Genomic DNA, 12005 nt, shown 5'->3' on the forward strand with positions numbered 1-12005 from the left:
GCTCTCTGCTGTCTGCACAGATCCCACTTCAGATCTCTGTCTCTCTCTGCCCCTCCCTGGCTCTCATGTGCATGCTCTATCTCTCTCTCTCAAAAATAAATAAACATTTAAATAAATAAATAAATAAATAATCAATCAACATAGATTAACAAAGATATTTGGATATGATAGGGTTCATACTTAGGTTATCCTTTATTAAATTTACTTTCTAACAAATCCCAGAGACAGAAATAAGTGATAATAGGAAATGGAACAACATCAGGAAAATCAATAATAAAACCAAAAAACTAATAGGGGCGCCTTGGTGGTTCAGTCAGTTAAGCATCCAACTCCTTGATTTTGGCTCAGGCCATGATCTCATGGTTCATGAGATTGAGCCCCACATCAGGCTCTGTGCTGATAGCATGAAGCCTGCTTGGGATTCTCTCTCTCTTTCTCTCTCTCTCTCTGCCTCTCTCTCTCTCTCTCTCTCCAAATAAATAAATAAATAAACTAAAAAAAAAAACACCCACAAAACAAAAAAACTAATAAAATCGTTTAAAAACAGGGAGAGAATTTTACTCAGGCTATGTCATTTTCTTTTGACCTTAGTGAGAATGAATCCTAAATACAGGTTATGTATTTATTTGCTGATTTCCTTTCCTTGTTGTTGTTTTCCAGAGACCCACAAGCATTGAACTATTTTCTACACGGACCTAGTAATAAATCTGTAAGTAATACTTAGAACATCACAGATATAAATTTTGTTCCTTCTTTACAGTTAAAGTAATCACCTTGTTGAATTTGTACCTTTGCAGAGCAATGATGACTCAACTAGCACAGGATATTCTGCAGCCAATTCAAATTCAATTTTCGCCAACTCCAGTGTGAGTATTGGAAGCTGAATTCAGTGGTCAAGTGTTTCTCCCTCCTTGCTGCCTTGTGTCCGGAGGCTTCAATCGCCTTTGGATCCTGATGGGAGTTATTACCTTGTCTCTTATAATTGGCATGGAAGGAAATCTACCGAATGGTGTTGACATTGTCTCCTTTTAACTTAGTCAGTTAAGATAAACTATATGAGATTTACTTTGCCATTTTCCTGACTTATAACCTAAGAAAGCCATATTAGGATGTTTAGGGACTTGTTACATAGCTTTAAAGAAATTACTCTTCATTGTCGTTACTTACCAAACATTTTCATCTTAAAACGAGAAAAAAAATTAATGACTGAAAATTACTGAGCATTTAGTATGTTCTTGGCACCAACCGTTTAGCATGATTAACCTCATTAATCCACGTGATAACTCCAAGAAGTAGGTTCTATTATGATCTCTATTTTATGGATGAGGAAACTAAAGCACAGAGAGGTTAGTACTTGCTCAAAATTATACAGCCAGGAGTTGGAGAGCTAGGATTCTCCCTCAGATCACCAATTCTGGATTCCATATTTTCAAGCTCTAGGAGTGTCCAGACAAGAAACCTGACCTGGGGGATAGGGAAGTCCTGCCTACAGACTATGGCCAGATGACTACATTCAAGCCTATCTTAATCAAGTGCCTTCTTCCATCATGGATGGTAGCCCAGAGTCAGACTGCCCCAAGTGTGAATCCTCACTCTGCCACCTCCTAGCCCTGTCACCTTGGATATGTCACTAAATCTCTATAGAGTTCAGTTTCCTTATTTATGAAACCAGGAGAATAACAGAACTACTTCCTAGGTTGGTTAACATTAATTGACTAGTCCAGGGAAATTACTTGGTACAGTGCTCAATAAAGATTAAGTTATCATCAGGGCCTTTATTTCCTTCATCTATGACATGGAATGGTATTCAGAAAGCCCTTGGGAGTGCAGAGTTCTTTCACGTGTCTGAGTGTGTGTAAGTTATGTCAGATCATAGGATGTATGACACGTCCACATGCTACAGGTGGCTTTGAAGTTACAACACTGATCTCCTGTAAGGCTTGTGAATCAGTAGCACTTTTGAAATTCATTCTGAACGAGTAATAATTTTATGTGGTGCCATTAAGCACATAAGGTAGATATTTAGCCTGTCCCTTGATGTGAATGATTTTTATTTACCAACTCTCCCCCTTCCGTGTGAGTATGACTTCTGACTTTTCAGACTGCCAGTATGTATTTATTGGGAATTTCTATTACATCATGGGAGGTGAGGTAGAAATTTTTTTTTTTCAGTAGAAATATTTTTCAAGGATGGCCGTTTAAACTTATGGCCTGTTAATTTGTACATTGTAAAAACATTAAAAGGTGTATGACCATTCAGGAGATATCCTTCGTTGTCTAGATATTGTTCCGCAAAAAAAACATCTCCTTGCTTTCATTTGCTTTCCCCATTTCCTTTCGGAGGACTCCTCAAGTCCTATCACATTGGTTCTGCTTCAACTGTTGAGGGTTGAGGGTCAAATGATCTAGTCTTCGGTTTTCTACCTAGTTCTTCCCATCATCTATGAGAATCTCTACACTTTTGCAAGGTTGCATTGACCTGTTTTTAATTTTTTTCTTCATCTTTTTTTTAAATGTTCAGTGGCATTAAAATACTTATGAAATTTATCATCTTAACCATTTTTAAGTTCAGTAGTGTGAAGTACATTTGTGTTATCCCTACCTGTGGATTCCGTATCTTTCCTTTTATAAATTTTGACATGTCCCAAGAAAAACTGCTAGACAGTGGAGTATATCTTATTTATCACATTCGTTTCTCTTCATATGCCTGTGTTGTCTCTAGTTGGAATGCCCATTCCTAAGGATTCCTTAAGGACAGAAACTAACACACAAGCGGGTGCTTGATGACTAAAATGTTGATGGACTTTTACTTTTGAATAGGACACTGAAATCGTTTTGAAAGCGGCGTAATAAGCGGATTCCTTCTAAGAAATCGAATGACCGCTCGCTCGTGTGGGAAGCTTGTTTTCGTCTGGACTGGTCTTGCCTGGGGTGGTAGGGATAGAACTAGACATGTTCTGAGAAGCCTGGAATGACAGTGATGAATCTGGGATACCTTCTGGATCTCTAACAGAACAGTACCCAGAACTCCCAAAATTCACTTAGATTCCTGTCGTGCAAAGGACTAGACATGGCTATTTCTTGGATACTTACACACCCTGGGCCGAGTCTCACTCAAGCCCTGGACTGGGAGCAGTCCTGAAAAATAAAGCCTTTGTCAGTATCTGAAAAAATGGAGCTAAACTCCAGGTGGTCATCAGTATGATCCTGTTATGTATCTATTTTCTATGAACTAATTTACCAGAGCGCTGAATGTGTACGCTTACAGAAATAATGTTAAACATCATCACGAAGGAAATTCAGTATCAGAATAAGCTGAGCACTTTGAAGAGCTGTGCCTGTTAGGCTTTATTCTATTCAAAAGTGAGGTTTGTGTTGTGTTGTTTTAAGAGCTTCTTTCAAAGGTTGGATATGCCAGGTAACATACTTGTGTATGTTTTTTAGAATGCTGATCCTAAGTCATCCCTCAAAGCCGTAAGCAACCAGCTTGGAGAAGGGCCCAGTGATGGACTGCCACTTTCAAGTAGCCTTCAGTTTCTTGAAGATGAACTTGAGTCTTCTCCTCTTCCCGATCTCAGTGAGGACCAACCTTTCGACATTCTTCAGAAATCCCTGCAGGAGGCCAATATCACTGAACAGACATTGGCAGAAGAGGCATATTTGGACGCCAGTATAGGTTCAAGCCAACAGTTTGCACAAGCCCAGCTTCATCCTTCTTCATCAGCATCGTTTACTCAGGCTTCTAATGTTTCGAATTACTCAGGTCAGACGCTGCAGCCTATAGGGGTGACTCACGTGCCTGTTGGAGCATCATTTGCAAGCAATACGGTGGGGGTGCAACATGGCTTTATGCAACACGTGGGGATCAGTGTGCCCAGCCAGCATCTGTCTAATAGCGGTCAGATTAGCGGTTCGGGTCAGATACAGCTAATTGGCTCCTTTGGTAATCAACCCTCCATGATGACTATTAATAACCTAGACGGATCTCAAATCATATTGAAGGGCAGCGGGCAGCAAGCCCCATCAAATGTGAGTGGAGGACTCCTGGTTCACAGACAGACTCCCAATGGCAACTCCTTGTTTGGGAGCTCCAGTTCCAGTCCCGTAGCACAGCCTGTTACCGTTCCATTTAACAGCACAAATTTTCAGACGTCTCTACCTGTGCATAACATCATCATACAGAGGGGTCTTGCACCAAATTCAAATAAAGTCCCGATCAATATCCAGCCAAAGCCTATCCAGATGGGTCAGCAGAATACGTACAATGTGAACAATTTGGGAATACAGCAGCACCACGTTCAACAAGGGATCTCCTTTGCCTCCGCCAGCTCACCCCAGGGCTCCGTAGTTGGTCCGCACATGTCTGTGAACATCGTAAACCAACAGAACACAAGGAAACCAGTCACCTCACAGGCAGTGAGCAGCGCTGGGGGTAGTATCGTTATTCATTCTCCCATGGGCCAGCCTCACACACCCCAAAGTCAGTTCCTCATACCCACAAGCCTTTCTGTCAGTTCTAACTCGGTACATCATGTCCAGACCATAAATGGGCAACTGCTTCAGACTCAACCTTCTCAGCTCATCTCCGGCCAAGTGGCCTCAGAGCATGTCATGTTGAACAGAAACTCTTCCAACATGCTCAGGACCAACCAACCATATTCTGGACAGATGCTGAACAACCAGAATGCCGCCGTCCAGTTGGTGTCTGGGCAAACGTTTGCCACCTCTGGAAGCCCAGTGATTGTCAATCATGCCTCTCCTCAGATTGTTGGTGGACAGATGCCCTTGCAGCAAGCGTCACCAACCGTATTACACCTGTCACCTGGGCAGAGCAGCGTGTCCCAAGGGAGACCTGGCTTCACCACCATGCCCTCGGTGACCAACATGTCAGGACCTAGTCGGTTCCCTGTCGTCAGCTCATCCAGCACTGCCCATCCTAGTCTTGGGTCTGCGGTTCAGTCGGGTGCATCAGGATCAAACTTCACGGGAGATCAGCTGACCCAGCCAAACAGGACTCCAGTACCGGTCAGTGCGTCTCATCGTCTTCCAGTTTCTTCTTCCAAATCTACCAGCACCTTCAGTAACACCCCTGGAGCGGGAACCCAGCAGCAGTTCTTCTGTCAGGTACATTTGCTTTATCGCACAAATGTTGGGATGATTCCAGAAAAGGAAAATGGAATGTGTATTTCACAGAATATAATTTTCATCCTAAACTCCCAATTTATTCATTAACAACTCTCTTTTTTTTTCTTAAGTTTATTTATTTATTTTGAGAGAGAGAGAGCAGGAGAGGGGCAATGAGAAGGAGAGACAGAATCCCAAGCAGGCTTCACGCTATCAGCGAGGGACCCGATGTGAGGCTCGAACTCGCAAACTGTGTGTGAGATCATGACCTGAGCTGAGCTGAACCGACTGAGCCACCCAGGCTCCCCTCATTAACAATTCTTTTTTTCATTAACAATTTTCAACTTGTGATTGATTACCTTTTTTCTTCCTAATTAAAAAGATTTGTTTTTTACTTTTTATTTTATTTTTTTAGTTTAGAGAGAGAGAGTGTGTGTGCGAGCAGGGGGGAGGGGAGGCACAGAGGGAGAGAGAGAATCTTAAGCAGGCTCCACACTCAGCAAGGAGCCCGATGCATGGCTCAATCTCACGACCCTGGGATCATGACCTGAGCCGAAATCAAGAGTCGAACACTCAACTGACTGAGCCACCCAGACACCCCCTTAATTAATATTTTTCATCCATCATAGCATTGTGGTTTGGAGTGGGGCTCTAGAGTCAGTCTTATGGATTTTACTCTAAGCTTTATGACAATAGAGCAAGTCTTACTTTAACTTACCTCTGTAGACTTAATTTTCTTCATCAGCGAAATGGACATATATTCCCATGGGGTTATTGGGGAGATTAAATGAGATAATCCACACAAAGCACTTAACGTAGTCCCTAACAGCAAATAGCAAATACTCAATGAGAGCCAATTAATACATATACTTGATGAAATGTATGACAGGCATTTAAAATGAAAGCTTATGGTAGATTATTTACTTACATCATATAGTAAGCCGCTAGGTCATGTAACTATGGACTGGGTGGAGACGTTGTAACTGCTTCTTGGGTGTCAGTCAGAAAGGCTCAAGGACTCAGTACGATTCATCAGTGGGTAACTGCCCTGCACGGGAGGGATGTATACAGAGGGAGGGATCCAAAATTACCGTGGGCAGTTGGTAAACCCACAGAAGGATTATGTTTCTAAAAATCGTCTCAAATGTCATCAGCTTTGGTCCTGAACCCCTATCTGTGGATCCTTGAATTCCTCCTCTAGCTTCTAATTCATGCTCATCCTGAGCACTGTCCGTAGTTCCAGCTCCACACCCCGCTTTCACCTCTGTGGTCGACCCTGTTTCGTCCTCCATTTCCACTGCCTTGCTCCTCCATGTTTATTTATTTATTTATTAATGTTTATTTATGTTTGAGAGAGAGAGAGAGAGAGACACAGAGCATGAGCAGGAGAGGGTCAGAGAGAGAGGGAAACACAGAATCCGAAGCAGGCTCCACACTCCAAGCTATCAACACAGTGTCCGATGTGGGGCTCAAACTCACGAACAGTGAGATCAGACCTGAGCCGACGTCGGACGCTTAACCGACTGAGCCACCCAGGCACCCCTCCTCCATATTTAGATGTACTCAAAAACTTCTCCGTGCTGGGTACATCGATAGTTTTCAAACTGCATACCTTTGACTTAGTCATTCCACTAAGAGTCCTAGGGAAACAAAGATTATTTATGATCAAGGACATTCAGCGTATTACTTTCAGTGTCAGAGGTTGTGTGTGGGTGTGTTTTGAAATAATGTCAGACTTCTAGAAAAGTCAAAGTTGCAAGAAGAGTATAAAGAATTGTCATATACCCTTCACCAAGATTCCCCAAATGTTAACTTTTTACTACATTTGTTTTATCCTCCTCTTTCTCTCCCCTTGCCCCCCCATACACACACACACACACACACACACACACACACACACACACACACAATTTTGAGAGTAAATTGTAGGCATGATGCCTGTTTAGCCCTAAATACTTTGGACTTCAGTCTAAAAACGGAAACATTTGGGGCGCCCGGGTGGCTCAGTCGGTTAAGCGTCCGACTTCAGCTCAGGTAATGATCTCACAGTTGGTGAGTTTGAGCCCTGCGTCGGGCTCTATGCTGACAGCTCGGAGCCTGGAGCCTGCTTCAGATTCTGTGTCTGCCTCACGCTCTGCTCCTCCCCCACTCACACACTCTCTCAAAAATAAATAAATATTTTAGAAAAAAGAAAAAAATGGAAACATTTTCCCACATAAACATAGGTAGTACAGTTATCAAAACCAGGAAATTAGCATTAGTACAGCATTTTTACCTAATCTACAGACCTTATCCAGATTTAGTTGATTTTCCCAAGAATGCCCATTACGGCGAAAGGGGGAAAACTTATTTTGTTTTGTTTTTATGGTCCAGGGTCACTGTCTAATTGTGTCATCATGTCTTTAAATCTGGAACATTTTCTCCATCTTTTTTGGTCCTTCATGACCCTGATATTTTTGAAGAGTACAAACCAATTTTTAAAAAAATTTTTTTTTTTTTTACGTTTATTTACTTTTGAGACAGAGAGAGACAGAGCATGAACGGGGGAGGGTCAGAGAGAGGGAGACACAGAATCTGAAACAGGCTCCAGGCTCTGAGCTGTCAGCACAGAGCCCGACGCGGGGCTTGAACTCACGGACCGTGAGATCGTGACCTGAGCCGAAGTCGGCCACTCAACCGACTGAGCCACCCAGGCACCCCATAAACCAATTTTTATGTAGAATGTCCCTCAATTCACATTTCTCTGCTGTTTCCTCATGATTAGATCCAGGTCATACATTTTTGATAGGACTGCCGCAGAAATGATACATCATCATCATGTGGATTTGTCCCATTCCTGGTGGTGTAAACTTTGAACACTTGCTTAAGATGGTGTCCGATGCTTCTTAATAAGTTTCTTCTAGGAGATACTTTGACACCGTGTAGGTATCCAGTCACTCATCAAACTTGCACATACGTTAAGTTTCCGTTGATAATTCCTGACCAAATCCATTGTTATGGAATCTGCTATTGCTGTGATGGCCACCAAATAGAGATTTTCTGATTCCATCATATGTTCTACATTAATTGTTGGCATTCTTCTCTAAGAAAGCATTTCCTTTTCCTCTTTTACTTACATGTTTGTTTATATCAGTATGGACTCAGAGGTTCTTATTTTACTCAGTGGGTTATAAATTGTTGTAGTCACTTATCTTGATGCTCAAGTTACTTTGATGGCCACTGGGCACCCCTCCAAATTGGCTGCTGGTCCTTCTGACACATTTCCATTGTGCCTTGAGCACTTTCTTTAATTTCTGGCAAAACAAGATGTTCCGTGTTTATCTTTTATTTTCCTGACTCTGCCCTGGAACCAATCATTCATTTAAGGAGCCTCATTCCTTCTAGTGGAGAGCAGTATTTAGAAACTATGACCTGAGCACTACACGTTCATTGCTACTGACCTGGGACTTATATATATTTACACACCCCCAACATCTGTAGCTATTTATATATCAATCTGTATTAAAAGCAATGAGCTCCTATTGATACTTCCTATTCTAATCCAGGACCACTGGGTTCATTATTCAACTCTCTTTCTTTTCCATTTCCAAACATCTTCCATGTTTCCTCTTTTCTAACAGTGAGAAAGGCAACTCCACAATATATCTATATAGATATATAGGTATATATAGGTATAGATATATCTATACAGATATATAGATATAGATATAGATGTAGATATAGATATGTAGGTATAGATATATAGATAGATCGATATAGATATATAGATACAGATATATCGATATAGGTATATAGATACAGATATATAGATATAGGTATATCTATTTGCTCAATCCTAGAGTACACAGAAAATGGTTTCAGAATTGCTACCCCATACCACCATGAAAAAACAAACCTACTAATGAGACTTCAGCATCAGTCTACAGTTCTGTCTTTAGCCTAAAGGCATATGGTCAAAATACTGTGTTCTAAAATTACTTGGGTTAGTGCTTTTCCCTCCTCCCTTGGTGTAGTTATGCTATTCATTTGAAATATAGTCCTGCTTATTAATTGTAGGAGTCTTTCCCCACCATCCTTACTGATTATATCTATTTCATTTCTTTTGAAAGTGTGACCCATTAGCATGGCCCCAAAAGTCAGGGCTCTGCAGAAAGTATACCTTGAGCACCTCACTTCACCCTTCTCCCACCCCTCCATCCTCTCCAGCCAGTTCTCGGCCCCCTCTATATTCACTGATCTCATTCGTTTCTAGTTATTTATCCTACATTTATTTTTACACAAATGAGCTGATATATGTAATGTGTTATGTCTAATTTCCCTTCCTTTTTTTTAATGTTTTTATTTATTTTTGAGAGAGAGAGAGAGAGTGCAAGCAAGGCAGGGGCAGAGAGAGGGAGACAGAGGATCCAAAGCAGGCTCTACACCAACAGCAGCAAGCCCGATGTGGGACTCAAACTCACCAATTGGGAGATCATGACCTGAGCCAAAGTCAGACACTCAACCAACTGAGCCACCCAGGTGCCCGCCACCCTTCCCTTCTTATTCAAGTATAGCATGCTGTAGATACTCTTCTATACTTTGGCTGCTAAAAAGTTTTCTAAAAACCCAAATGTCTAGGGGCACCTGGGTGGCTCAGTCAGTTAAGTCTCCGACTTCGGCTCAGGTCGTGATCTCAGGGTTCGTGAGTTCGAGCCCCACCCACATCGAGCTTCCTGCAGTCAGCAAAGAGTCAGCTTTGGATCCTCTATCCCCCCACCTCTGCCCCTCCCCTGCTCGTGCTGTCTCTCTCTCAAAAATAAATAAAAATAAAATAAAAAATGTCTAATAATAGAAGAATGATTGGCTGTGATGAAAACTATGCAGCTATTTAAAATGTTTCCGAGGGGAACCTGCCTGGCTTAGTCGGTGGAGTTTGTGACTCTTGATCTCAGGGTTGTAGATTTGAGCCCCACATTGGGTGTAGAGATTACTTTAAAAAAAAGAAAAAATCTTTTTAAAAAAAATTTTTTAACGTTTATTTATTTTAACAGAGAGAGACAGAGCGTGAGTGGGGGAGGAACAGAAAGGAGGAGGCACACAGATTTTGAAACAGGCTCCAGGCTCTGAGCTATCAGCCCAGAGCCCGATGCGGAGCTTGAACCCATGGACCATCAGATCTTGACTGGAGCCAAAGTCGAATGCTTAACCGACTGAGCCACCCAGGCGCCCCCCAAAAAAGAAAATCTTTAAAAAAATAAAATAAAATATTTTCAAAAAATAACTTAAAGATTTGGGGAAAGACTTACAAAATAATCTTTTAAGTGTACATTTAAATTTGAAATATTTAAAACGTGCATTTAAATGTACAATAAAGAGGGGCACCTGGCTAGCTCAGTCAGTAGAGCATACGAAACTTGATCTCAGGGTCATTAGTTAAAGCCCCACATTGGGAGTAGAGCTTACTTAAAAAAAATTTTTTTAAATAAATGTATAAGATTGAATAAATAATTTGTTTTCACTCTTAGAAAAATGATGGGGAGAGACAATATGTTGAATTAGAAAACAGAAAACACTTGCTTATAAAACACCCAGAAATTTCATTAGAAAGAAATACAATATAACATTAACAGCAGTTCTCTGGATAGTAGATTTATAGATTATTCTCACTTTCTTCTAGTTTTAAAAACTTGCCCCACACAGAAGACATGATATCTGGACAGCATTTATCAAAACATTTATGCATTTTTAAAAATAAGTAAAATGTGCAGGCCATCTGGGTGGCTCAGTTGGTTAAGCACCCGACTTCGGCTCAGGTCATGATCTCACACACAGTTCATGAGTTTGAGCCCCACATCGGACTCTGTGCTGACAGCTCAGAGCCTGGAGCCTGCCTCAGATTCTGTGTCTCCCTCTCTCTCTGCCTCTCCCCCACTCACGCTCTGTCTCTCTCTGTCTCTCAAAAATGAATAAATGTTTAAAAAAAAATAAGTTAAATATGCAATTGGTAAAAACTTAAAAACAGTTCCAAGAGAGTTGAGAGTGAAAAGTAAGTCTTCCTGCCAGTTCCCAAGTTTCTCTCCGAAAGCCTGCCACCGCGTCTAGGTTCTTTCTCTGTATTCTCCCTGAAAGAGCCTCTACGCATACGGACGGGCACAAATAACTGCAGACGTCTGCTTAACTCTGCAACACGCCATGGGTGGTTTTACTTAATTCCATAACTTGAGGATTGTTTTCATATCAGTATGTGTTGATCTGTTTTATGTTTGCTGTTATTAATGATACATAATCAGCTACGGCATGATCTCTCTTTAACCCCTGTGTAACAAATAATGCCTTGATAAGGAAAAAAAAAAGTCTGTCTGAGTCCTAAAAGTTTCAGTTATCCAGAGGTAACAAGAAGCCTCCACTGGCAGCTCCAGAGTAATTTTTTGTGACCTTTAATGCCAAAAAGTATTGGGAACTAGGTCAGTTGCATCAGGCGTATTGGAGTAAGGAGGACACAGCCTTGGAGACCGCATAGTTAGAAAAGTAATGTTGAGGTGTTATCTAAATTTTAAACCCCCAAAACATCCAGGAACACTTAACAGTGACTCTCTTTTTTACTTTACAATTTCCGTGTAAAATTTCTGTATAAATTACTTTATAGAATGTTGTAATAAACAAAAACACCGGGGCACCTGGCTGACTCAGTCAGAAAAGCATGCAACTCTCGATCTCAGGGTCGTCAGTTCAAGCCCCACGTTGGGTGTAGAAATTACTTAAATAAATAAATATTAAAAACAGCAACAACAATAACAACACCATTCCCAGGGACCTTCCATGTTTGTCTATTTAGGGAAATTTAATTCAGCAAGTTTTGATCCTATAAGAGTTAACTCTACAGAGGAGTAAGTTTCTAAATA

General features: G+C 41.2%; 1 protein-coding gene across 4 annotated transcripts in view; it reads left to right on the forward strand.

Moving 5' to 3' along the window:
* The window catches only part of BICRAL (BICRA like chromatin remodeling complex associated protein), an 81057-nt gene that overhangs the window by 42125 nt on the left and 26927 nt on the right, over positions 1 to 12005 (forward strand). For all 4 annotated transcript variants that reach the window (XM_042938791.1, XM_042938790.1, XM_042938793.1 and 1 more), the window contains exons 3-5: positions 661 to 709; positions 798 to 866; positions 3445 to 5124. In XM_042938791.1, coding sequence (XP_042794725.1) covers positions 661 to 709; positions 798 to 866; positions 3445 to 5124 — 1798 coding nt within the window. The remainder of the gene's footprint in view (positions 1 to 660; positions 710 to 797; positions 867 to 3444; positions 5125 to 12005) is intronic.

The sequence above is a fragment of the Panthera leo genome, chromosome B2 (genome assembly GCF_018350215.1).
Source record: "Panthera leo isolate Ple1 chromosome B2, P.leo_Ple1_pat1.1, whole genome shotgun sequence".
Classification (NCBI taxonomy): domain Eukaryota; kingdom Metazoa; phylum Chordata; class Mammalia; order Carnivora; family Felidae; genus Panthera; species Panthera leo.